Consider the following 27507-nt stretch of genomic DNA (forward strand, 5'->3'; position numbering starts at 1 on the left):
AATTACTTGGAAATTCACGCAAGGAAGATAGAATTACTTGGAAATTCACGCAAAGCGGCCAATACACCACTACTTCAACATACAAGGTACAACTCCTAGGATGCACAAAGACGACTAACCTCGCAACAGTATGGCAAGCTTGGCCCCCATCAAAGTGCAAAGTTTTCGCCTGACTAATCCTTCAAAACAGGGTCTGGACTTCAAATAGATTGGCAAGACGCAAATGGGACCACACTCCAACTTGCACTTTATGCCGATGCACGATGGAAACTGCACACCATCTTATCACCAAATGCAGATACACGAAACGAATTTGGAAGAATGTGGCCCTGTGGCTAACACAACAAAGACTGGACCCGGAATAATGGCAACACAGCACAACGATCTTGGAGTGGTGGACCAATATCACGTCAATAACTGAAATCCCACGAAAAGCGACTAGAAGCCTAACGCTCCTTATAATGTTGGAAATATGGATAGAGAGAAACTCCAGAGTATTCCATCACCAAGATTCTTCGGCACCATCGATGATAACCAAAATCAAGTCCTCGGCCAACCTTTGGATACAAGCGGGAGCGACAAGTCTAGCGGGCCTTATTGCGCATGTTTAGCGGCTCAGTTTTTTCTTTCCTGTTTTTTACCTTTCTTTCATTTTCTTTCCGTTAGCCAGATGTAACATCCCTTCTTTATCAATGAAATACTCATGTGTTAAAAAAAATTAAATACTGTAGCATCCTAAGCACCGGAACCGGTGCAACGGCTCCCAACTTTCCCTAGTTCATTTTGGCCATAAAAAAGAAAATAGTTACAAGCTACAGCGACACCGTACTACTACAATATCCATGCAGAGGAGCCGGGGCTGGCCAAATAAACCCTCAGGTGATAAGTAAAGATAAAAAGGATATAGGCCCCGTTTGTTTCTTTAGCACCTTCTAAGATTCCTGTCACATCAAATGTTTAGATACTAATTAGGAGTATTAAATATAGACTAATTACAAAACTAATTGCACATATGGAGACTAATTTGCGAGATGAATCTATTAAGCCTAATTAGTCCATGATTTGACAATGTGGTGCTACAGTAAATATGTGCTAATGATGGATTAATTAGGCTTAATAGATTCATCTCGGGAATTAGCCTCCATCTGTGTAATTAGTTTTATAATTAGCTCATATTTAGTCCTCCTAATTAGCCTCCAAATATTCGATGTGACATGAATTTTAGTCGGGACTAAAGATCCAAACGCCCCCATAGTATTAGCTTTTGATTGAATTAGATAATAATCTCACTCTGTGGTCTTTTATATTTATTGGTAAAAAAGTTCCATCCAATTATGAGTATAAAATATTACAAATCACATGTCAACCCACAACTCTCCCTGCATGTCTTGGTTTTAGAAACCGTGTCATCTAGTTTTTCAGATTGCCAGTTTTTGGGATGTTTGTTTCTTTAGCACCTCCTAAAGTTCATGTCACATCGAATGTTTAGATACTAATTCGGAGTATTAAATATAGGCTAATTACAAAACCAATTGCACGGATGGAGACTAATTTGCGAGACGAATCTATTAAACATATGCTAACGATGGATTAATTAGGCTTAATAGATTCATCTCGTGAATTAGTCTTCATCTGTGTAATTAGTTTTATAATTAGCTCATGTTTAGTCCTCCTAATTAGTCTTCAAATATTCGATGTGATATGAATTTTAGTCAGGACACCCCTTTATCAATTTTTGGTCGTCTAAAACTTCACTTGTATGATTAGGACGAGGCATCCGCGTGGCCATTTCTGTTGCCGATCGTACCATTGCATATCTCTTCCTTGCGTTCCCCACCTGCCCGGCCATTTTCTGTCGCCTTGTACGTAATTTCCGGGAGCCATGGAAGGCTCGAAAGCGCCCAGAACTCCTAGGCAAATGGTTGTTGCAAACAAAGCAAGTATGAATTTATTTAAAATTTCTTGAACAAAAAAATTAACAGGCACGGTCCCGTAGCTCAGTTGGTTAGAGCGTTGGTCTTATGAGCCGAAGGTCGCGGGTTCGAGCCCCGCCGGGACCATTTTGTGTTCTCACCCCCTCAGATTATCCTCATGTTCTTCAACGCTTTGATGTGTTTATGATCCTTTTACATGTCTTTACCCCTCTCATCTTAATTTTTTTGTTCTTTTTACTTGTCATAGCTTCCTCAAGGCTCGTATCAAATAATAGATGTGTCCTTTTTGTTCCTTTTTTGCTGTTTTGCGTGTCTTTACCTCTCGCATCAAATAAATGCCTTGTTTTTTTTTTTACTTGTCATAGCTTCCTCGAGGCTTGTTGTATCAAATAGGTGCCTTTTTATGTTCATTTTACCTATCATAGCTCCCCCCCAAAGGCTTGCTACTTTAAAAAAAATCAAATGAAAGAAAAATTTGCCTCTCGTAGTTTCCTCCAAGCTTGTTTCTTTAAAAAAACAAATGTGAAATGAAAGAGAATTTTGCCTCTAATAGTTCCCTCAAGGCTTGTTCCTTTTTTTTAAAAAAAACATTCGTATGTTACATAGGATTTCTCGACCTGCGCGAGAAGATCTTCTCTAGAAAAACCTAGAGATTGTTTTAACCTGCAGGTCGAGTTTTTTATGTTATAGAGGAAAGACATTGGAGACCTGTTCATGCCAACAGAAATATAAGGGCTTGTTTGGTAGACCTCCATCTAATTTTGGTTATCTATAGGAGCTGATTCTCTGAGATAAGTGATTCTCTAGTATAAACTTTTAAAATCAGGATGGAGAATTAATTCACAGAATCAGAAGAAACTATTTTTTTCCTGCTCCCAACCTCTTAATTTATTTCAGAGAATCATTTAACATAATCAGTAGATCGAGCATCACTTCTGCCTGAAAAACTATTTGGCAGAGCTCCTGCTGGATTCTGCAAGAATCAGTTATGGGAGCTCTACCAAACGCACCCTATGTCCCTATGTCTCTTATCCCTAGGAGGCCTTCCTCCACTAGCGCCAAACGAGCTCTGCCATCGCCTTTTTGTAAATTACGTGTGTAGCAACTAGCGAGCACTGGAGCGTTTCGGGTTGCTACAAAAGAGTGTTCAGACTCAAATCTTGGCCGTGATGTTCAACGCTTCAAGATTGGCATGACAGACCAATCAGGATGTGTCGACGATCGTGTGCGTGATCTGAGAACAACGAAGGCATGATGGAGGAGTCGTGGTAGCTACACGACTTACAACGCCCTGCGGCAGCAAGTCCTATATGGCTGCGGCTGGTTCGGCGTGGAACTTCGTCGGGAACGACGGCGCTGGCGATGAGAGCTACTTGTCACCTTTTTCTCCTGGGTTGTGGTGGTGCGGTATTGTACGGCTTGTGTCGATATTTCAATCCGACCGTCCACAGAGTTTGTTTTGTTTTTGAGTTGTTTTGTTGTTGTACCTAGTCTAGTCTGAGCTCATTCTTCTTTGTAATATTTTATAATACAATCACCAGCTCTCCTACCTAGTTCGTTTCAAAAAATTATGTCGACATGCGTACATTTCCTAAAAAAAATGTTAGTCCCTTTCCAAATATGTTTGAACTAGGCACTATTTAGAATTATAGTGCAACATATGATCTAATAAAATATTTGCCTTAGTTTTGGCTTTTCCATGTAGAAGTAAATTTTGTATAAAAAATGTTGAATTCAGTTTTAAGTTTAGCCATTTAAAATGTTTGAGCAACTCCAATAGACTATCTATTTTTAGCTCTCCATTTGACTCTCTAACCAAATTGATAAAAAGACTCCTCTACATTCTTTCCAAATCCCAGGTTCCTCTATAAAAATCTACACTTTCAGTGCACTTCAACAGCCTCTTCATTTCGCAGTACAACAAATTCTTCATTTTGCACTCTCCACTCCATGCGCGGGACTCACATTTAGCAAGCCATACTTGTTTGCTAAGTTTGGAGAGTGTGGGGGAGTATTTGCAAACCGAATAGGATAGCTATCCGAATAGCAACTCTGTTGGAGCATACTTTTCCGGTAGACTTGCAAATTTTAGCTTGGAGAGCACATAGTAGATAGCGATTATTTATTAATCACTGATTAGAAGAGAAAAAAAAAGAAAATGCCGAACCAGGTTCTGAAAAACTTTAAACCAATTTTTAAAAAATCTGACTGCAAAAATTCACAAATTATAATAAAATCGATCACAAGGATTATTAGAGGAAGAGGAAAATAGAAAAACGAACCTCCATTGTGCGGGGCGTGGGCCTACCAATCGTCCAGATGCTGGGCCGTAGAACGGTTTTGGAGGGCAATACGAGAGCGGAGCAGGCAGCAGGCGCCGCAAAACAAACCTCCGCGCGGCGCCGCCCCCGACCTCCGAGAGAGAAGCGATGGTGATGGACGAGCCCCTCGACTTCGAGAAGGAGGAGGATCCCCTCCTCCCCTCCCCGCGCCCCGCCAAGAGGTATAGATCCGCGGCCTCTGCTTCTTCCCTTCCCCTCCCGGTCTCCTGTGATTTACCCATGTCTCTTTACTTCCATTCAGGAAGAAGGTTATCGGCTTGGATGATCTTTTACTGGATTACTTTGAAAATGGTAAGGATTTGCGCAAAGTTAGGGCTGCCAAGTCTAAGCATGGCCCCAGGGGGGGATATGTTTCAGATGAGGAAGACAAGGAGGTCAGGGAGGATGAGATTTGCAAAATATTTGAGGATTGTGAGGAAAAGGTAATTGTCAGACCACGGGGGTGTTTGGTTTTTAGAGCCTCCTAAAATTCCTGTCACATCGAATGTTTAGATACTAATTAGGAGTATTAAACATAGATTAATTACAAAACCAATTGCACAGATGGAGGTTAATTCACGAGACGAATCTATTAAGCCTAATTACTCCATGATTTGACAATGTGATGCTACAGTAAACATGTGCTAATGATGGATTAATTAGGCTTAATAGATTCGTCTTGCGAATTAGCCTCCGTCTGTATAATTAGTTTTATAATTAGCTCATATTTAGTCCTTCTAATTAGCCTCCGAATATTCGATGTGATATGAATTTTAGTCTGGACTAAAGATCCAAACACCCCACATCCTCTTCATCTAGTTTCACTATTACCAATCCCCTCCTCCACTTTTGTTTTTCCCTTATTATTTGGTGTTTGAGTTTGCAGGCCAAAGGGTTGGATGCTAGAGATGATGTACCCCCCTGGGGTCAACAAATTTTTGGCTGCCAGGTCTAATGACCCTATCTTTATTCTGTTTGTTTGCTTTCAGACCCCAAGATTAGTTTCCCTTTTTTTTTGAAAAAAAAAATCTGACCACTAAATTATCCTTGCAGAAGCTCCCTTCAAACCTTAGCGATATGGGAGTTGAAAATTGCCAAATGTTGCAATCATTCTGTGCAAGTGAACATCTAGGTTTCGATCTAGAGATCCAACAAGGTTTGTTCTGTTCCCAATGTGCATTTCTTCTGAGTTTTAACTAAAGTCTATTATACATTTATAGTGTTTGGATTGGCTCAACTTTTTTCCTCTGACTGGTCACGTATCTATTAGTTCAACATTTACTGCAGTTCCAGGTTTTGGCCTTGTTACCTGCTGCTAATTTCAGCATCTTCTTCATATTATTTTTGTAGGAGAGGGGTTTCTTGAAGGCATGCTGATGTATGGATGGCTTCTGAAGTTGGTTCGCATAGGTGGTTCTGTTGAAGACTCCATAGCATCGTGGACACTAACCAAGTGTAAGAATTCGTTTCTGAACTCTGTTTAGATCGGTGATTTGTTCCCTTACTATACTGCATCCTTATGCTACCACCTGTCAGTGTTGTATTCATCCAATAAGAAGTTACAAGTTTCTGCAACCGACTTTTGGGACAGTATTCTTTCCCTAGACGAGGTAATGTAAATATATAATCATAAAATGTGTTCTCCTTCTACTCTACCATTGAACCTTCAGCAAATATTTTTTTTACTGATTGCAGGATGATAAACTGCTGGTCAACCTTGGATATTTTCCAAGCTACTCTGTTCTAAAATGTGCGATGCTTAGCTATGGGTATCTATTTGAGACTCTTGGCACTAAAGCTTCAATCTCTGAAAGTGCTGCTGCTGCAGGTTGGTTCCGTACAATTTTTTTTCTTCCTTAACTAATTGTAGTTGTCACTTATATGCAATTCACTCCATTTTTGGAATTGCCACCCTCAGGATGGTGAAGATTCTTAAAATACTCAGGTCATTTGTTAAATATTATCCAGTAGCTTTCGCATTTCTAATTGAACTTATGGTTATTCATTATCAGATAGCTCTGATGTTGGTCCGCCTCATAACATCATTGCATGGGTAAGAGTTGTATCTGCTTGCTGCAAAATCAGGTACAATCTTTAACACACTGGATATTGTTATGAAGTATTTCTGCTTGCTGTTCAGTTATAAAACCTAAATTGGTAGACACCAATATAAAATCAGGGTAAGATGATTGTCTTTAATTATTTGCTCATAAAATTCAAGTATACTCTCTTTTGTGATTTGTGTTGCCAAGTTCTGTCTGCGATAGAATGCCCAGTGAGGTACTTGTATTGGTAAAAGATGTTTTTGTCTGACATTATGATGCTATATTAATATTTACCTGGAACGGAGTCTGTAACTACTTTTTTCGTCTTAACATGCTAGGATTGTCCCATTTGTACCAATCTAGTGGACATTTCTAGTTTCATTCTTCTTTATTCCAAATTTATGGCGTGGCTGTATTTACTATTGTTCCATAATCTGTGATAATGATTTCTTTTCCTCTGCAAGAACCATTTCCATTTCTGTGTTAATTTGATCCCTAAGATATTATGATGTTAACAAAGGTTTGAATTTGCTTACCTAGTTAATTCTACTTTATTGTTCCATTTGTTTAATTTACAGAAAAGTGCGTCCCATCTTCTCAGCTTCTGAGGCAGAAGAACTCCTTGTTATTGTCATTTCCCTCTTTTTGGACCGTGGGCTTGAAGGGCTGCTGGTTGTTTTGGGAGACTGCCTGAATTCACTTGTATTATACTTCAACACAAGTGAGTGGGAAAGTAGCTGTGTGATGGTGGCTGAATCAATCGCACAGAGGTAATATTTTTGCAGATGTGTGGTTGTCTGTTATAAAGTATATTCATTTGCAACCCAGGGTAATTAAAGTAGGCATGAAAGACTGACTAGGAGTTATCTGCAACTTATAGCTCAATATGCCCTTCCATATTACATTTAGAATGATAAAGTTGCATACACAGTATTAAGCAGTGATGTTTTAGTACAGATGTTGCCTGAAAATTTTTCCCATGGTTTTCTCTTTACGATTTATTTTATGCTTATTTAAAGTGAATTTCATAACATGGCAGGGTCACTATGGACCTTAATTGTTTAAGGATAATCGACTGCATTACTGGGACCAATAAGCGCAGCAAATTCCTAAGGAGTCAGCTGGCACTTCAGCTGCTGAAGATTAACTTTGGCCTTAAGGTAAGCATGAGAATCCTGAAAAGGTATGTGCTGCCTTGTGCCCTTTTGGTTCTGTGCAGTGACTGTTTGGCGTCCGTGTTTATAGGTGGGAAATGTTGAAAAGATGTTGAAGCTTGTTACATCCATCAACGTGAAGGAGAAAGAATGTGATTTTTTCAGGCTTTATGTGTATCTAGTATTGATGGACAACCTACTTTTCTCCAGTGGCGCATTCAGAGATAAGACTATGATCGTTGATACCTGGCGTAATTATCTGCGCAACTGTTCCACACAGATCGCATGCACAAACTGGGGATTCTATGCTCCAAAGGTACAGAAATTTGATTGCTTTGAGCTTTTTACGTGCCCTTTTCCTTTGCCTGGGCTCAAGCATGTTGTTTGACGTAGGTCCGAAACAAGGCTTCGTACCTTCTGCAAGGTGCAGTATTTAAGAAATCTGGTGGCGTTTCTGCTCGGTGATTGAGGGGCACAGTATCTAAAGCACAAGTAGCAGCACCCTGTTCCGGTGCCATTCGGTGGGCAACGGCCAGACGGTTTATGGCACCAGATATTAGATAGTTGACTAGTCACCCAGGTTTTTGTATATGGAAGATAGACTGGGTCCGTTTTATCGCCAGCTGATGGGCATACCATGATCAGATGCACTGCTAGACTGCTAGTTTGCAGGCTCAACATTATGTATGCTCAGCTTGCAGTGTGGGTTAGCTTTGACTATGAGACTATGGTGTGGCTTATGTACCATGGCATGGCAGCAGCAAAAATAGAGGTAGCCGGCCCGCAATCAGCGCCGAGCTGATCATCATCTGACACCTCACCTGATGATGATGATGATGATGATGCACCTCACCTGCTGGTAGCTGGCTGGCTGGATCTCCTCTCTGACACCTTAGCATATTAGCGTGGCATGTTACTGCCCAGATTCCATGCATTGTTTTCGGAGTTGCCTGCTGGGGAGCACATGGCCTGGATGTGTCTCTATGGCCTATGCTACCGACCCATCTCGGTCAAGAATACGAGCGAGCACGCCTTGTTTTGGAACAGAAATTCAGAGCATCCCAGCACAAGACATGGTATTTTGGTTTGGCAACCATTTTGGTCAGGATCGATCACAATGTGTACTGCAAGGAAGGATCGATCATTGAATGAATGAATGGATCAATCAATCAAAAAGAGAAGAGATGTATAAACCGCAACACAACACATGTAGCTATTGTCATCCCATCCGTGTGGAATTTGAAGAAAGAGAAAGAAAGATGATCAAAATCTAATTATACATGTGTACAGTATGTATGACAAAGCAAAATTGAAGAACAAGTATGATGCGTGATGATGGTTTGGTTTACATTGGATGATGAATGGATTTCAGGATCTGTGTGCCCAGCACAAGCAGGCAGAAGCAGCTAGCACTCTTGTCGGACGTTGCACGCGACGGCCTGCGCCCACATCCGGAGCTGGTCCTTGACCTCCGCCGCGGACCTGGCCTCCGACTGCACCCTCACCAGCGCCGGTGGCCGCTGCCACGCCTCCGACAGGTAAGGCCTGCCGCTGCTGCTGCGGCTGCGGCCGGTCTTGCCGGCGGCCTGCTGCTTGAGGCCCGGGAGGACTCCGGCGAGGCTCTCCCTGAGGTCCTCCTTGTCGAAGACGAAGCCCAGGTCCCTGAAGCCTTGGACCTCGATGGACTCGAGGTCGCCGGAGCTCCTCCACTTCTTGTCCTCCGCCCTGAACACGCCGCTCTTGGAGCGCGGCAGGACCGGTTGCTGGCTGGCGCTCATCGAGCGTGGGCTTGGACGCCGCCGCGTACTCGTAGGCGTGGGCTTGGCCTGGCCCGTCGCGGAGGAGGATGGGACGGGCATGGACGGCGCCCGCCGCAGCGCCGACCTGCTGCCGCTATTATTGGCTCCCTCGGCCATCCTGGTGCGCAGGACGCCCTCGTAGATGGAGCTCCAGTTTAGGTCGTCCTCCTCCACCTCGTGCTCCTCTTGTTGCTGCTGTCGATTGCCACTGCCAGCTGCGTCCTGCCGCCGTGCCGCCACCGGCGCCAGGTCGTCGTCGTCGACATCCTTGGACAACTTGGAGGGCGACGGGAGCGACGGAGTCCGGAGGAGCCTCCGTCCCCCCGACGCGTACAACCGGGACAGCCCGGCCGAGCAAGAGCCCTTGCTGTCCTCCCTTCGCTCCCAATCCTTATTGTTAGGCGACCTGGGCGGCTTGTTGTTGCTGTTGGCGAGGGTGTTGCTGAAGAACCAGTACTCGTCCAGCAGCTCCAGCGCCGGCGACCTCCCCTTGCTGTGGTCTTTTGGCGGCGGCGGCGGCGGGGAGCTCATGGCTGCTCTGCTCTGCTCTGCGTTGTGCGCGGATGGATGATGCATGGGATGGGATATTGGGATTGGATGGTGTGTCGTCTGGCTTGTCTTGCTCGATCCTCTTGTTCTTGTTGTCTTGTGACGACCTGCCCGCCTGTTTTGATAAGCAGAGCCAGGCCAGCTGATCGATGGCGGTTGATCGATCCATCCAGTATGTATGCGGCGGTCTGGCCACATGGGATTCATTCATTCATTGTGAGCTCGCACATGATTGATTGCAACTATCATTATGATCGATCATCCATATACTTTTTTTCTCAAATACGCACAAGAGCTGCGTATCTTTGTGTTAAGGAAAATGAAATAGTTGATCATCCGTATATTTATTTGCCTTACAATAATTAATTGCCGAGCTTTATTAATTCCTTTATTTCCTTTTCCTTTTCCAAACAAAAACAAAAATGCTTCTCTGCTAACTGATGCTAGCAATTTGCACTTCCCCTCTTGCTTGTATTCTATCCACCGGTGCTGATTCATGTGGCGTGTTAATGTCAGGTTACTTGTGCAGCACGAGCCGACTAATTACGAGTAAGCAATCATATACGACTAATTACCATCATATCATATCTAATGTTATCACTCACTCCTGTATTGCTCATCGCTCCCCTGCTGTCAGCCAACCGCGAGCTTTTTACAGTTTCAGTGATTTTTTTTAATTAAGGACTCACTACTTGTTCCTAAACATAAAAGAGGGCAGCGTTGGGGGAGCACAAAAGCGAACAGAAGGTTTAAAAGATTAAGAACAATAATTGATTATTGAAGCAGTTAATACATGTACATTGAAGGGTCAATCAATTCAAAATCCAGAAAACTAAGTGGCTCAATTAATAATTGCACCATGCATCACTGTCATCAGTCGTCACTAACTGTTGATGGGTTTGATTCGTGGCTAGCTGCAACAAGTCGTCTTCAATGCTCGCGAAACAACTCAAGATGATATATGCAACATTTGGTTAGTCACCGTAGGAACATAAAAATGGGTACGGTAGACGTCAACATGTGTCTGTCACACTAAGTTTAATGATGATCCCATTCCGTTTAATGGGCTGGGCTGCCTTGTCAATCCTCCTACTTTCATCAAGCCCTCTTCTTTTCTTGCTGCTTTCTGTATCCATGGCCCAGATAGCCGAATCTGATACAAAACCCATCACCCGCTCGTCCATAAGTCCCATTCCTGTTGGTTTTTGAACCAGCGTTAAGTGATTCTTCAATATATGATTACTTGTACTCGTATGAGAAAAAAAATCTCATGACAATTAATAATGTAACGATGACAAATAAAATATGTAGCAAACAATGTACAACAATTATTCCCGGTCAAAAATGAAATCACGATGTCAACTAATTAGTAATACACCATTTAATAAATAAATGATATAATTTAAATATTTTTTACTGATACTTATTTTTATGGTAATTATTTGGATTGTCACGTGGTAAACAAAACTCAAAAAATTATAAAAGATCTTTTTGACTCGTCTATCTAGCTACTGTAGCAGTAGTAGGTAACTCACCTTCCATGCGCCCCATTTTATCCCGATTTAAAGTTGGTCCGAGACAAAAGGTGCTTTAGTCCCGGGTCAAATATCAATGGGGACTAAAGGCTGGTCAAAAATCAGCCACCTGTAGGAGACCCTTTAGTCCCGGGTGACCTTTAATCACTGTTGGTCTTACCACCCGGCACTAAAGGGTTCCCATGGGTGGCTGAAAAAGGACTAAAACTCTCGGACCCTTTAGTCTCAGTTTGTGTTACAAATCGGGACTAAATAGGGTGTTTAGTCCCAGTTGGTAACACAAATCGAGATTGTCTTTAGTCCCGGTTGGTAACACAACCAAGACTAAAGGGTCCCCTATGAGTTAATACAAAAGAATTGCATCCCCTATATAGTCAGATATGCTGTGTAGGTGGGATGGTCAGGAAGCTACATTCAAGGCTTGAGGTTGTGGGTTCGAATCCCACGCATTGCGCATGCGCATATTTCACGTGAAAAATCGTGTGACTTGTGACCCCTTTAATCCCGGCTGTTTTACCAACCGGATGGATTTTCGGGAGATTTACCCTCTACTAACCGGGACCCAAGCGAGAGTTTTGTACCAGCTATCAGTTTATTTCGTTTGGTTGGAATAATCTGACACGGCGTTCCTACTTGTTAACTAATGAGGGGACAGGTCACCGGCAGGGGTTACGTTTTCTTCGGTACACGTACATATACACACATCTGGCGCTCATACGTCATGCATGATAATGACCCTGCTGGCTGCTGCTGCTCGACCCTGCTGGTCAATTCTATCAGAGAGGCAATTTAAAAAGATTTTTAGTGTCAAAGCTTGGTGGTCACTTCCACGGAAGTTTTCAGCAAGGTAGTGTGAGAGAATCAAGAACCAGAGTACTTGTTTAGCTGTTGCAGGTTCTCTGATAATTTTGTAGCTCTGTATCGTGTCGTTCAGACGTTAGCGGCTTAAGTGCGGCAAGGTAGTCCTTTCTATCTGTTGTAAGCTGTCAAAATCTGATTGCCGAGACCGAATTTATTTCCTTAATTAAAAAACGGTAATATGTAGTTTGTTAAGTCGGCCGGCAGGCTTATACCAAACGTCTGAGGATCTACCTACATGAAAAAAGGAAGATACTGAGTCCAGGGACCGCCGGCCTCGTGCGCGCATCGTTATCGACGGAGAAGCCACCTACCACTGAAAGAACCGTGTTAATTAATTTTTAAAATAAATATAGAAAAAAAATGAACATCCATTCGAGTTGAGATCTTGAACTTAGTGGAGAGTAACAAACAGTAATGCTACAGAACAGACGTTCGGAATCTTAAAAAAATCGGATGGCTCGACATATGTTGCAATAGTTAAGCATCGATGTTGCAACTATTTTTTCTGCATGTTTTACCGTGAATGTTGCATGGAATATAGTGTTCATGTTGCGGTGGGAATTTTCTATCCTAGAATTGAACGAAGTAGTTATTTGTACACATTATTTTTCATTTTTCATGTTGCAAACAGTAATCGCTAATGTTGCACTAGGTAATTTTTAATGCTTCGTTGGAGCATCCAATTCGCATAGAACGTCCGAGCGTAACGAATGTACTGCGTAGTCCAGCTGCTTTGACCTCAAGTTTTTTTTTTTCAAACTTTTCACTGCGTTTTCTCTATTAGGGTAGTATATTATTCATGAGAGAGACATGGACATGCATGTTGCTGAAATCAGAAGCAATGTTGTGGCTAAGATCAGAAGACCGATTATTGCATGTGCACATACCAGTCACTGTCCATCAGGTGTGCTGTTTTGTGCAGATTAATTATATATTTGATTTGACAAACAGGGTGCTATCGTTTAGGGAAAAGGGAGCGCCATCACAGGGTAAATTATGGATAAACTGGATGCCATATCATGTGCTGTGTGCTATGGAATGAAGGTGAGGAGAGGTTTGTGATGACCAAACAAGTGTGAGAAATCAGAAAAGGTCTGCTGGTAGAGATCATGCAGACTTTCATACCTTGACAGGGACATGGGATTCTGGTGGTAGTAGCGATATAGGACATTAAATTGTATTTGTTGAGGGAAAGAATTTTAACAGCAGAACGGACACTTGTGATAGTCTCCAGCATATTGATGTTCATTTGTTGAACACGTGTGAGAGTGTGAGATAGGCGAGGTCACAGTAGAATATTGTCCAGAGACCAAGACAAAGGAATATATTGACAAATAAAACGGATGGCTTGCTTGATGTGTCAATGGGCAAAGAATACCCAATTGGGGGATCGTTTTCATCCCATGCAAGATGATCTGATGAACTTTTCAGACGAAGCCATCCCGTGTGTAACTCTGCAACAATGACCCACGTATCTTTCACCTTTGCATTCCTAGCTACCAAGTATACCCGTCCTGCATGCTCATGTACTCCTCTGCACGCATTCGATCAGCTTAAACTTCTTGTGCGGAAAAGACAAAGTATGTGATTGTCCGGCGTGCTAAGTATTCGATCAGCTTAAAGGAGTACGAGTGAGAAGGCTTCAAATTAGCCGTCAACTGAAGCATATATGGCATATTGCTGCATCGTTAATATCGAAACAAATAAAAAGGCATCACTTACCCCGGTCTCTGCATCAGCAAGCGGTATGATGCACACAACAAAGCAGTTACATGTTCCTTGTATGCTGCTGGTTCAGCTCTTTTTTGAAGATTATCCAGGTTCAGATCGTTATATATGCTATATTGATTGGTATATTTTTTGTTTCAGTATTACAATAACTCAATGAGCCTATCACAAATTCATATAGGACGGCAGGGGAGATTCCTAATAAACTACGTTGTTACGACTGCGCGCATCAGCTACTACATACTCTACCATGAGTTTTCACTGCCTAACGAACTCATGGTAGAACTATCACCGGCCCCTTCCATTTATCCGGTGAGATTAAGACCTGAGACCAATCTGGATCTCAGTATTATGTAATTGAAAGACCGATCGAGGGCCTTGTTTGCATCGTCTATATATGTCAACATTATTGATGCCGGATCTCTGTTTAGCTGACCAAACAATCATTCAGTACAGTGACAGTCCAAAATCAACAAATTACGGGCATTGTTTTCGTCACCGGTGCCCATTATTGTTATTTAATTTGCAAGTCTTATAAGTAGTTATACGATTACCATCTTAATTCATCCCTAAGCTACTGAAAAAGTCAGCATTCATCCCGGTTGCATTAGTACCGGGCCTAACGGCTAGTTCCCTAGGAGCCTCCCGTGACCCCTTTAGTACCGGGTGAGGGCTCCAACCGGTACTAAAGGTCACCCATTGGTACTGGGTGAAGTCTTCGCCCGGTACTAATGTGCCTGAGGGACTTTACCGGGTGGAGGCTCCACACGGTACTAAATGGTGACCTCCTATAAATCAGTTGTCTTCTTCCTCCTGTCCGAACCATTTCCTCCAGCTCGGGCTTCATCCATTTACGGTGAAATAGCGGAGGTGCACCATAGGGGAGATGCTGCTGGATTTTTGACCATTTCATAGGGATTTCGCTCATTCAATTGTTCTAAAGGTTAAAAACTTCATCCTCCCTTGGTACGTGGTTAGTATAGCAAGTTTTATGCTTTAGAGCTAGAGTAATTTGTGATTTTTAGAATAAGGTACAATGGAGAAAATTTTCATTTATATGCATGTGTTATTTAGAGCTCATATTTGTGTTTTTTAGAATAAGCTACAATTTTTTTTGATGCTATGTTTCGTATTAGTCAAAGAAGTTGATACGAGGTTTAGAGGAATAATTTCATAGTTTGGTCCTTTACAAATATAATTTATTCATATTTTAGTCATTTGCAAATATGAGAGAGATAAGTTGTGGTACATAGAGATAATAAGATGAAATATAGGTATGTAATTAGTTATTTTTTAGAAGAAGCTACAATGTAGAAATTTTTCATTTATATGTTATGTTTGAGCTAAATAAATTGCGGGAAAAAATATAATTTGTTCATAGTTTAGTCATTTGCAACTATGAGCTAAATAAATTGTGGTACATATAGATGGCTATTGTTGCTGGAGGTAGTGGTGATGGTAGGGGCGATCGTCGTTCCTCTCACGGCAAGAGGAAAACCATAGTTGGCCCTCATGATAAGCCGAAGAAAATGAGCACGTGGGAGAGAGTAATGCTTCGTTATTTGGAAAGATGTCACGAAGATGTTGTTGTGGCGGGTCAGGAACCTCCTTTTGGTGGTCGTTATGATCCACCCCCAGTCCCGTGGGGTTTCATGTCCACTGAGTACTACTATCGCAGGAGGTACAAAATAAACCACAAGATAAGGCTGGTGTCGCGGTAGATCCTCAGTACCCGCAAGGAAGGAAGAAGACAAACTCTTACTAGGATGCCTCTGTAATCCTACTAGGACTCGTACCATGTAATCCTAATGGGACTTTTACCTTCTAACCAACTAATAATCCCGATCCCGGAGTATATAAAGGAGGGCAGGGGTCCCTAGATTGGTAGGCGAAGACCTTCTAGAATCACAATAGAGGACTAAATCTTTAACACCAAACAACACCCAAGCGCAGGACGTAATATACAACACCCCAAACAGGATGTAGGGTATTACGCTACTCTGGCGGCCTGAACCTATATAAATCTGTATCTTGTGTCCTCGCTTTTAGCTTCAAGTTCCAGGTCCGATGATTCCCTACCCACCAATCTACTACCTCGCGATACCGCTTGGTAGGTTGCCGGGTATAAAACACCGGCATCTGGCGCGCCAGATAGGGGTGATCGTCGAGATCATGGAGCGAGCTTGAAGGACCTCATCATCAAGATCAATCTACTTGACAAGAAGCAAGTCGCCGAGTCGGAGTTCCAAGCAGACAAATCTACACCAAGATAGAATCGATGCGCTCCGCGTTCTAGTCGAAGGCTGAGTTGGTTTTCATCGCAGGTTGCTGCATAAGGCTTGTCGATCAAGGCACATGCAAATCCAATTCGAGTTGGGAAATCAAGCAGACCAAGGGACCCACGCTATAATTCCCAAGATGACAAAGATATGTTATAGTCACGCGCGGATTTAGGTAAATAATCAGCTCCAACTACTCTCCGTGAAAAGCAATTTTGTGGGATTTGTACTACACGCACATGGAAGGCTACCACAATACCTCAAAATCATAGCCTAACGTACATAAAAGATGTACGCGAGCACTGCTACCCGATGTCCGGCCGCATCAAGTCACCGATGACTACTTCGACTACTCGTCTCGACTAGAAAACTAGTTGATGATGTGTTCCATGTGATCAACAACTAGTCGGAATCAACTCCGACTAGTTGGCCTCATCAACAAAAGACACAGCTTCATCGACAATAGTCCACAAATCAACCTAAGTCACTTTTCTAATTATTTTATATAATTTTTCTAGCTTGTTTGCCACATGCAGGGTAACGCGCCGAGTACTTATTTGTGTACGCCTCTCGATGGTAATTAACTTCCAGAGCTACACTTCACTGACTATTCTTGGGGTACATTGACCGACAACCATGGGCTTGGTACACCGAATTACGACACTGAGTTCCAAAAGCTCCACCACAGTCTTGGTACACCGAATTAGGAGGCTCTGCCACAAAGTTTGGTGCACTGAGTGCTGGAGGCTCACAGCGGCTACACCCTAAGGAGGCACAAATCCTACGCGCAACAACATGCGCTCTTCTCGCCAAAAGTCAAAAAAGTCTCAACGTCTACTTTAAGTGCAATTGTGTAGTCTTTTTTCGCAATGCCGACTAAATCTTCTCTTAGCGGTCGCCAATATTCTCGATCAGAACATGCCTCAATTCGTGAAAGCCTCGGATCTTCTGTCATACCTAAACGCTAGGACGCGAGATAAAGATCTCCGTAGCAGCAGTGTCAGTACGCGTACACAAGATAAAGATCTCACACGTAGTGGCAATAGCTAAATAGGGACTGAGAGCCTAAACGTAATATGCTAACTACTTGGGAAAAATATGACCGAAATAAGAGCATGACACATAATATTTATATTATATTCATCACTGAATAAGTTTCGGTCATGTATGCATCTCTTTTTGCAGGTCAAGCTTCGGCGACGACTCTCCAGGACGCTCAGCGTACCTATGATGGCTCCGCTAGCTCCCAGGCTCGAGGGCTAAGCGCCAATTACTACTCGGAATATCTCCAGTGGCTCAGCTAACTTCCAAGCTTGGGGGCTAAGCGCCAACAACTACTCGACATGGCTTCTACGGCTCACCTGGCTCGTAAGCTCGGGGGCAGGACGCCGCAATACAACTCGGATGATGACTTGCATGAAGATTAAAGACCCTTGGATTGATTATTTAATCATTCCAAGGCTCGGGGGACGCCGCAATACAACTCGGATGATGACTTGCATGAAGATTAAAGACCCTTGGATTGATTATTTAATCATTCCAAGGCTCGGGGGCTGATAAGCTACACCCAACAGTTGATTTTGTTTCAAAACGAAGAAAGAAGATTCAAGATTTTACTGACCCTCAGCCTGATTCTTCGATTCAACCTAAGACTCGGGGGCTACTCCATGTGGAGTGCAACTTCCACCGTCCTCCATATCACATTCCAAAGATGGAGATTACAAAATCAAGATGATTAATGGTTTGAGCACACCATGGCCTCATGGTAGCTTTGAGGAATTTTGAAGGTTCAGCTAGACAAAATACTCGAGAAGCACTAAACTACTCGGCGAGGATCTAAAAAGTACTCGAAGACTGCTGCATTCGACTATGAAGCGCTCGGGGGCTTGTTGAGGATAGATCCCCAGTACTCGTAAGAAAGTAAGAAGATGGACTCTTATTAGGATTCCCCTGTAATCCTACTAGGACTCATACCTTGTAATCCTACTAGGACTCCTCCTTGTAACCGACTAGTAATCCCGCTCCCTGGAGTATATAAAGGAGAGCAGTGGTCCCTAGATCGATAGGTGAAGATCTCATAGAACCACAACAGAGGACCAAATCCTCAAGCCTAAACCAAGGCAAAATAACATCCAAGCGCAAGGCGCAATATACAACACCTTAAACAGGACATAGGGTATTACGCTACTCTGGCGACCCGAACCTGTATAAATCTGTGTCTTCTGTTCTCACTTTTACCTTCGAGCTACAGGTCTGACGATCCCCCACCAACCAATCTACTACCTCGAGATACCCCTTGGTAGGTTGCCGGGTATAAAACACCGACAGTCAAGTAGCACTAAATAGGATAACTTTTGAGAGGAGTGCCGTGGAGGCCTGCCTACATCAGCTTAAGGATCATGGGTACTTCGTGCCAGACTTGTCATATTTTTGAATAAAGCAGCTTGAGAAGGGAAAAAGCAATGTGATTGTGACTACTGAGAGACTTTGTCGGCTTAATCAATATGACATGGTATGGAACATTATTTTATCATTCTTTTAACTTTAGTTATGTTACATCTTTTAATTTTCATCACGTTATTATCATCTTTTAGAATCTCTTTGGTACTACCAATGTGGCAATGAGCTTTCGTGCGATTCTGCCTAATATCTTGGATGTGTTGGATTTGACTTACATGAGTGGAAATCCGATATTCACCAGAGATTGGACGTTCCAGGCTCATCTCAGTTCCTACATGCCACAATAGTTGACCTCTCCATTGTTCGAGATTTATGGTAGTGTATGTGACTGTCCATGTGAAGTGAAGGAAAGTGCACTTATCCGTGCTCTAACTTATTTTGATGAAGTTCTAGGCTGGACGATTGAAGACCTTAACTATGTTCCATATCTAAGGAAGTGAAGCAGGGTAGTATGAAATATGTAACTTGCATGGATGTACCCCTACCCTTTCCTTATGGATTTGAACTTATTCATTCTCTCTAAGAACTTAAGTGTTGATGTATATATTTCATTGCATATACAATCTTCTTTGAGTGACTTGGATTTGAATGGGTTGATACTTGTGAGACTTGGATTTGAATGGGTTGATATATTAACGTAATATTATTAGTAAAAGCTCCATCAGATACGAATACGAATTATAAAACAAAAGGAAAACGAAAGGGCAAAAGAAAGAAAAGGAATAATACCGGTACTAAAGTGCCACGCGCAATAGCGTAATGTAGCCGCAGTTTAGTACCGGTTGGTTTCACCGACCGGTACTAGTGATGCTGAACGAGTGCCCGGTACTAAAGGTAAAGGTCGATCGTCCAACAGTGAAGGCACGTAAGTGTGCATCGATATGGCTGATTACTCACAAAATGGAGGTGATGCTTGGGATCGACTAGCAGGCCTGCTCATTGGAAGCAGAGTAGCTAGCTGGCTGGTGATGATGCACGGCTGGGCGTCAGCAGAATTGGGCCTTGTCGTCCATGAACAAATCAAGCTATCATCCATTGCTCGGTATCTTGACGACACACGCCACATAACCCGACTAGTACATGTAGTATAAATACAAGGCCAGCCAGCAACAGCTATAGGTAGCTAGCTTGCTTATGATCGATCGATCGACTTGCTGCTGAAGTGCTGATCGAGCATACCTAGCTAGATAGCCGTCTCCTTCCTTCACTGTCGTCGTTTCTCCATGGGAGAAGCAGAAGCATCAGCAGGCGGGTCGTTGGTGTTCCGCGGGTGCCAGCTGCCTCCGGGGTTTCGCTTCCAGCCCACCGATCAGGAGATCATCGTCTGCTACCTCAAGAAGAAGATCGACGCCGCCACCGCCGTCACCTCCATCATCGCCGACGTCGACATCTACAAGTTCGACCCATGGGACCTCCCGGGTCAGTGCTCGATCATCTCTCCTCCATTTCATCATGCACTGCATGCATCGACCTAAGCTAGCAGATCGATCGCTTGCCATTCCAGTGATCAGCAGGCTCTGATCTAGTACCTATCCTTAATTTGATTTCTTTAATCTCCCGTACGTACGTCGTCGTTGAGAACAAGGTAGCAGCAGCTTCTCTTCTCTTTGTCCTGTCCGCTACAAACAAACCATGCACGACGACGACGACCAAGCTGATGCTGATGCTGATCCATGGAGGCCATCCAATTATTTACTACATGCGTGCAGACAAGGCGGCCATGTTCGGCGACGGCGAGTGGTTCTTCTTCAGCCCTCGAGACCGCAAGTACCCCAACGGCGCCCGCCCCAACCGCAGGGCCGGCTCCGGCTACTGGAAGGCCACCGGCACTGACAAGCCCATCCTGGCCTCCGGTCGCTGCCTCGGCGTCAAGAAGGCGCTCGTCTTCTACCAGGGGCGCTCCCCAAAGGGCACCAAGACCCACTGGGTCATGCACGAGTACCGCCTCCTCGACGCCGCACCCCCAATGAGCAGCAACTCCATGAGGCTCGACGACTGGGTCCTCTGCCGCGTCCGCAACAAGCAGCAGCTTCTTGTTCCCGATCATGGCTACTCATCATCATCATCCGAGCCGACCACCCGCGCCGCCGCCGACATCGTCAGCAGCAGCAGCAGCGAGGTTGTTCTTCCCGACTCCTCCTCCGCCGCCTTCGCCGACATCCACTGGAACAGCGACGACCACCTGCTGCGCTACCTAATAGGCGGCGGCGGCAGCGGTAACCCTTCCACCGCCAGCGCGTCTGCAGTGGCCGCGGGCCATCACGACAACTACAGCGCGCCGCCGCCCCACCCCCACGCCCTGGTCTCCGTCCTCGAGTCCATCAAGAGGAACCTGTCCTTCCAGGCCATCGACGAGCTCTACCTCCTCCAGCCGCCCAGCAAGCGAGCCAACTGCATCGCCGCCGCCGGAGACGATGACGACGACCACATCCAACAGATATTGTCGCCCACCTCCTTCTCCATATCGGAGGCCGACGAAATGTTCTAGCTAGCTCTACCTCCACCTCCTGCCGGCCGGTCTTCTCCATATTACATTATTTATATCTATGTTTGCGTCAATAAGTCACTGTTAATTAGCTGTTCCTTTATGATGATGATCAGTACTATATAGCACTTAGAGATCAGAGCAGCTTGTCACAACTCAACACAAGAGAGGTAGTAGCTTGAACGAGTACTTGTATAGTATGTCCTTAATGTGTACTATGCTATGACAACTTGAAGGAAGGTTTATATATATAGTTTTGTAAGTAATTCTCCGTTCCAAATTATAGGTCGTTTTAGCATTTTAAGGTTCATAGATTTTGCTATGCACCTGGACATAGTATATATCTAGTTACTTATAATTTGGGATAGAGCAAGTATAAATCATTGTTGATGCTGCTGCTGTTTGCAGACTCATTATTAAAAATCCATTATCAGGAAAACCTTCAAAGACATAGCAAGCGTATTAATTAAAATATAAGATTGTTCTTTGACTTTGTTTTAGATAATGAATAAACATCCGACCTCTCTGTTCTTTGATTTTCTAGAGAATAGAAGCGTAGAATGATTTTTTCCGTCAGTCCGTGGAGGCCCATTGTACTTGAGCCGAAGACCAGAGCAAATGTCGTCTCGTTGGGCCCAAGTGTCTTTCGGGCTGGGCGGCCTCCAAGACACACACGAGAGAGGAAGAAACTCCAGGGCAGCACTGCAGTAGTAACCGTCACTGCCAAATGAGAGACTCCCGCCAACAGGTTTGGAACAAAAAATGAAGCAAGGGACGAATAGAATTTGAGCTTCTCTCTTGTCTCGGGGAAACAAATCACATTCATTTTCTTCTTCCTTGAAAGAGAGTACGAACCTGTTGGTACGGGGGCAAAGCAGAGACCCGAGGTTGTCAAACAAAAACAATGCAGCTAGCCATCTGTTCGGGACGCTAAGCACAAGATCGAGATTCTGTTCGGGTAACTCAAGTCACTTGAGGGCTACTCCAGCACCTCAAGTTCCCACACCGACCCTGTCTGTCACTCATCTCATCGATGACATCCAAGTCCAGATGGTATTGCATTGCATATGTGCATGCGATGCTGCATATCATGGATCAGCAGCTACCAATCGCCCGACACAAGAAATTCCAATTCGTCGCAAGGACCGGAATGAAGGCCCTGCTGAAATTGTTTGCAGTTGCAGGCGTCATTATCATGCAGCAGGGATCAAGTACCAGCCGACAGCACGCTAATTACATAGACCTACTAGCACTGTCAATCTTCGAAAAGCAGCCACAAAGCTCCCCTTTCCCTTGGACATATATACATGACTCCTGTGCAAGTCTCCACATCTTTGGCTATGTGCGGTTGCAGAAGCCGGAAACGTTTCCTTTTTCTTAAAAAAAAAAGTCTCCACATCTTGCCAAGAAGCTCTATAAAAACTATTTCCAGAATCAGTCACTTGTGCTATGCTGCTATTATTCAATTTTCAGAGTTGAGAAGCCAATGGAGGTCAGATTCACCAACCTGCAGTGGATTGGATTGGATTGGGTTCCATTCCAGCAGCATCCCTTCGTCGCTCAACCGACTACTCCACTAGCTTAGCTTCAGACAGCAGATACACAACCACCTTATGGAGTTATGGTATGGGCCATGGTGATGGACTACTAGTTGTTCAAGAGACAGCAGCCTACTTACTAGTAATATAATTGCACACACCTACAGTACATTTGATTGATTCCCTTGCCGATGCAAACATCTCTCCTTCCTTCTTTCTTTCTTTCTCAAGAGGAAGGAAGCTGATGCACCGGAATGGAAGGAATAGGAATAATCAATGCAGTGGTTGTGGCTGACAAACCCCACAGACACAGCAGCAACTGGTACCAAACCACAACACCGACCACCATTGCCGCACCCGATTCCGGACTCAAAACACACTGCTCGCAGCCTTGAAAGGAACCTTGCTAGTTGCTACCTACAATGGCTGAGCACCTCTCAACTGTGCCTGTGCTCCCGAATCAAACTTTACAAGCTACACGCTACTCCCTTGGTCGGAGGCGTCCTCGTAGTAGTAGGGCGACAGCTTGCCGTCCTTGTCCATCCGCGGTGGCCTGCCCTCCACGCGCACCTCCTGCAGCATCTTCACCACCCTGCGCATCGCCGGCCGGTTGATCGGCAGCGAGCTCGTGCAGACCAGCCCAATGTTGAGCACCCTCACGATCTCGTCCTTGAAATCCATGTCCAGCCTGCTGTCCAGGACGTGCTCCACCCCCTTCTGCTCCATCGTGCTGCACACCCACTTCACCAGGTCCTTCTCCCCGAACTCTGGATCAACAGGCGGTTTCCCGGTCACCAGCTCCAGGAGCACCACCCCGAAGCTGTACGTGTCGCTCTTCTCGTTCACGCGCAGCGTGTACGCATACTCTGTTACAAATTCACAATAATGATCCATCACTCCATCAGGCTTATACAATTCTAATAAAGGACTGAATTTGCTTTGTGAAACAACTTGTACATACCAGGCGCAATGTAGCCGCACGAGCCGGCGATCACCGACATGGACTTGGCCGCACGCCCAGTCCCCTCCACCACCTTGGCCACCCCAAAATCGGCCACACGAGCACTGAACTCTGCGTCCAGGAGGATGTTGTTGGACTTGACGTCCCTGTGGACGATGGCCGGAACGCAGTCATGGTGAAGGTAGGATAGCCCCTCCGCGGCATCAAGCGCGATCTTGTACCGCGTTGCCCAATCCAGCAAGCCCGCCTTGGCGCCGTGCAGCACGTCCCCGAGGCTTCCATTGGGCATGTACTCGTACACCAGCAGCTTGCAGTCCTTGTGTATGCAGCAGCACCACAGCTTCACAATGTTCTTGTGCCGGATCTTGCCGAGCGTCCTCACCTCGGCTTCAAAGCTGTCGTCGGCAGCAGAGCCACCGTTCTCGGCATCCCTGTTCTTTGCCGCCGCGCTCCACAGCTTCTTCACGGCGACTACCTCGCCATTGCTGAGCACCACCTTGTACACCTTTCCTGATGCCCCGCTGCCAATGACATTGTCCTCATCGAGGCAGTCCAGGATCTCATACTCGCTGAACGACAGCTTGTGGAAGGATGTGAGCGTCCATTTGGAGCGGTCGGCTCTCATCAGTTTGGATCTGTTGAAGCTCCGGTACCGGCAGTAGAACCACGCGACTCCGGCGACCAAAATGACAGCCGCAAATATGAATATGGAGCGCATCATCCAGGCGAAGCCAGAGTGGTACTTGGACGACCTCCCCTGCGTGGAATCGGGGCATAAGCCGGCAATTTCTCCACACAGCTCAGGGTTGCCCAAGAAGCTGTTGCGGTATGCCTCAGTGGCATACTGCGGCGGCAGCGGGCCGCGGAGCTGGTTGTCGGAAACATTGAACTGGTTGAGCTTCAGGTTCTCCAATTGCATCGGGACCTCGCCAGTGAGCTGGTTGCCGGAAAGGTCAAGGTAGTTGAGCACCGGCAGGTCGCCGAGCTCCGGTGGTATGGAGCCAGTGAAGCCGTTGTCGGCGAGGTTGAGCTCGCTGAGCTTCTTCCACGAGTCGATCCCCCGAAGCAGCTGGCCGGACAGCGAGTTGTTCCGGAGCACGAGGCGGCCGAGCTCCGGCAGGCCGCCAAGGGAGGACGGGAGCGGGCCAGACAGCATGTTGCCGTCGGCCGACAGCTCGTAGAGCTTGGAGACGGATCCGATATCCGACGGGATGCTCCCGGTCAGGCGGTTGTTGGAGAGCACGAGCTTGGACAGGTTGGCGGCGCCGGCGATGACCGGGGAGATCTGCCCGGTGAGCTGGTTGTCGTTGAGCTCGAGGAGCGACATGTGAGGGAGGCCCCAGACGGCGTCGGGCACGTCACCGGCGAGCCTGTTGTTGGAGAGGCGCACCCGGCGGAGGCTCCGGCAGCGGCCGAGCGCGTCGGGGATGCGGCCGGAGAGCATGTTGTCGAGCATGAGCAGCTCCTGGAGCTCGCCGCGGTCGCATATCCCCGGCGGGATCTCGCCGGAGATGGCGTTGTCGGAGAGGTCGATGCAGACGAGCGGCGTGGTCCTGCCGAGGTCGGCGGGCAGCGTGCCGTTGAGCCTGTTGGCGAAGAGGCGCAGCTCGGAGAGCGACGGCGCGCTGGCAACGGATTCCGGCACGGGGCCCGTGAGCGCGTTGGCGTAGAGGTGGACGGTCTCGAGCTTGGGCGCGCGGAAGAGGTCCTCCGGGATGGCGCCGTGGAGCTTGTTCATGGCGAAATCGATGCCCCTGAGGTCCTGGAGCTTTCCGAATCCCGGTGGAATGGAGCCGGAGAGGGAGTTGTTGTAGAGCTCGATCTGGATGGCGCTGGTGAGGCCGGTGATCTCCGGCGGTATGGGGCCGGTGAGCGCGTTGGTGGAGAGGTCGAGGTCGGTGAGGTTGGTGAGGCGGCCGAGCGAGGGCGGGATGGCGCCGACGAGGTTGCATCCGGCGAGCCAGAGCACGCGCAGCGCGGAGAGGTCGCCGAGCCGGGGCGGCAGGGGGCCAGGGGCGAAGGGGTTGTAGGAGAGGTTGAGCTCCCGGAGCGTGGCGACGGCGCCGAGGAAGCCTGGGACTTCGCCACCGAGCAGGTTGTAGACGAGGGAGAGCGACTGGAGCTTGGCGAAGCGGGCGAAGGAGTCCGGGATGGGGCCGGAGAAGTTGTTGCTCTGGAGGTTGAGGTAGAGGAGGTCCGGTAGGTCGGCGAGCGCGTCGGGGAGCGGGCCGACGAGGTCGTTCGTGGAGAGGTCGAGCCGGACGAGGGCCGTGCACCGGGCGATGTCGAGGTCGGGGCCGATGTAGTTGTCGGAGAGGTCGATGGAACGCAGGCGTGGGATGCGGCAGAGCGCGGCGGGGAAGGAGCCGGCGAGGTTGAGGCTCGGTAGGGAGATCCCGGTGACGAAGGCGGCGGTGGTGTCGCAGTCGACGCCCGTCCAGTTGCAGGGCGTGGCGTCGCGGGGGTTCCAGTCGGCGAGCGCGGCGGCGGGGACGGTGAGGGCGCGCTTGGCGTCGAGAAGGTAGAGGCCGTCCTGGTTCAAGGCCTGCGCCGGGAGGAGGAGCAGGAGCAGGGCGGCAGCATTGGCGAGGAGTAGCAGGAGGGCGGCGCCCATGGTTTTCTTTTTGGGGCCCCGGAATCTGCAATTGCTATGGTATGCTATGGTGAGAGGAGGAGTGGGAGTGGGGAGGTAGTTGGCGTCGGCATGGGGAGGAGAGAATTTCTCCTGCCTCTTGCTGGAGAAGGACTGAGGGAGTGGTGGTGGTGGGGAGGAGGAGGAGGAGACGGGGGAGTGAAGAAGACAGCAACCGGCAACAGTGGGGAGGTAGTGCCTGGCGCTGCCTGCCAGCGCCTCCCGCCGCTCAAAGAAAAGCTCTTAGGCCTTCTCCAACGGTAGCTAGCTCATTAGTAACCAGAAGAGCCCGTCCACTCAGCAGTGTAGCTCTAGCACGCGTATCGATGTTTTATGGGCCCAGCTGTAAGCATTTCTTTAATCCAATTCCCAGGACCGGCTTCTAGCTCTTGGCCATACCCAGCAGTGCTCTAACATTATGTAAGAGGGACGTCCAAGCCGCATCACCGCTCCTTCGGCAATCCAGAGAGCTTGCCTTCGCTTGAGGGCTCCACAGAGCAGACTGTCTCATGTCTGTCCTGTCGCCTGTCGGTGCGTGTTTTTCCAGTGTTTTGTTTTGGTAATAATACTTACCAAAACAAAAAGAAAGCTACATGTATTGTTCGAGGAAAACCGAATAATATGTTTATTAAAGGGTGTTTAGATCATGGACTAATTTTTACTTCGAGTAACATCGGATGTTTGTATACCAATTAGAAGGACTGAACGTAAACTAATTATAAAACTAATTACATAATCCGTGGTTAATTTGTGAGACAAATCTATTAAGCTTAATTAATTTATAATTAGCACGTAGTAACATATGGTCAAATTATAAATTAATTAGGTTTAACAGATTCGATTCGGGAATTAACCTTCATGCAATTAGTTTTATAATTAATCTATATTTAATATTTCTAATTAGTATTTAAACGTTCGATGTCATAGAAATTGATTAGCCCGTATCTCCGAGCGGAGGCTAACCAGCACGAGGTCGGTGGTTGGAAGGAGAAGGAAGACAGGGAGAGGCGAGGAAGAAGAGCTCTGGGAGAACGTGCTGCGTAGCTTCCTCCTTCCCGCTGCAGGCTGCTGTCATGTCAGTAGCTCGCTCCATGCATGGGCATCACAAGCATCTTTGGTTCAAACAATTCCTACCACTGCTGCTGGTGGTAGCAGCTGCTATTTACTATTAATTAATTAATTAATATGATTGCCCTTAATAAAATGATAGTCAGCTGACTGATTGC

The 27507-nt window shown here is 46.1% G+C and overlaps 4 protein-coding genes and 1 non-coding gene across 5 annotated transcripts; 3 read left to right on the forward strand and 2 right to left on the reverse strand.

Annotated features, from left to right (window-relative positions):
- The first annotated feature begins 1986 nt into the window (after positions 1–1986).
- Positions 1987–2060, forward strand: TRNAI-UAU (transfer RNA isoleucine (anticodon UAU)). The gene has a single exon. It is a non-coding gene; the product is annotated as a tRNA-Ile (tRNA).
- Positions 2061–4262: 2202 nt separating this feature from the next.
- LOC117857846 (uncharacterized) lies at positions 4263–8201 on the forward strand. Its single transcript, XM_034740729.2, has 12 exons — positions 4263–4437; positions 4518–4698; positions 5142–5204; positions 5309–5411; positions 5606–5710; positions 5792–5865; positions 5951–6083; positions 6268–6340; positions 6879–7070; positions 7340–7460; positions 7546–7770; positions 7848–8201. Exons 1-12 carry the CDS (start codon positions 4364–4366, stop codon positions 7917–7919), a joined length of 1416 nt encoding a protein of 471 aa, XP_034596620.1. The 5' UTR covers positions 4263–4363; the 3' UTR covers positions 7920–8201.
- A 418-nt stretch (positions 8202–8619) lies between these two features.
- Positions 8620–10096, reverse strand: LOC117857847 (uncharacterized). The gene has a single exon (XM_034740730.2). It carries the CDS (start codon positions 10007–10009, stop codon positions 8861–8863), a length of 1149 nt encoding a protein of 382 aa, XP_034596621.1. The 5' UTR covers positions 10010–10096; the 3' UTR covers positions 8620–8860.
- Positions 10097–19802: 9706 nt separating this feature from the next.
- On the forward strand, positions 19803–21401 carry LOC117858605 (uncharacterized). The gene is made up of 2 exons (XM_034741708.1): positions 19803–20084; positions 20375–21401. Exons 1-2 carry the CDS (start codon positions 19889–19891, stop codon positions 21151–21153), a joined length of 975 nt encoding a protein of 324 aa, XP_034597599.1. The 5' UTR covers positions 19803–19888; the 3' UTR covers positions 21154–21401.
- A 1348-nt stretch (positions 21402–22749) lies between these two features.
- LOC117857030 (uncharacterized) lies at positions 22750–26536 on the reverse strand. The gene is made up of 2 exons (XM_034739500.2): positions 23650–26536; positions 22750–23554 (listed from the first exon to the last, which is right to left on the reverse strand). The coding sequence occupies exons 1-2, from the start codon at positions 26261–26263 to the stop codon at positions 23163–23165; spliced, it is 3006 nt and encodes a 1001-aa protein (XP_034595391.1). The 5' UTR covers positions 26264–26536; the 3' UTR covers positions 22750–23162.
- Positions 26537–27507: the final 971 nt, after the last annotated feature.

This window comes from Setaria viridis, chromosome 5 (genome assembly GCF_005286985.2).
Source record: "Setaria viridis chromosome 5, Setaria_viridis_v4.0, whole genome shotgun sequence".
Classification (NCBI taxonomy): Eukaryota; Viridiplantae; Streptophyta; class Magnoliopsida; order Poales; family Poaceae; genus Setaria; species Setaria viridis.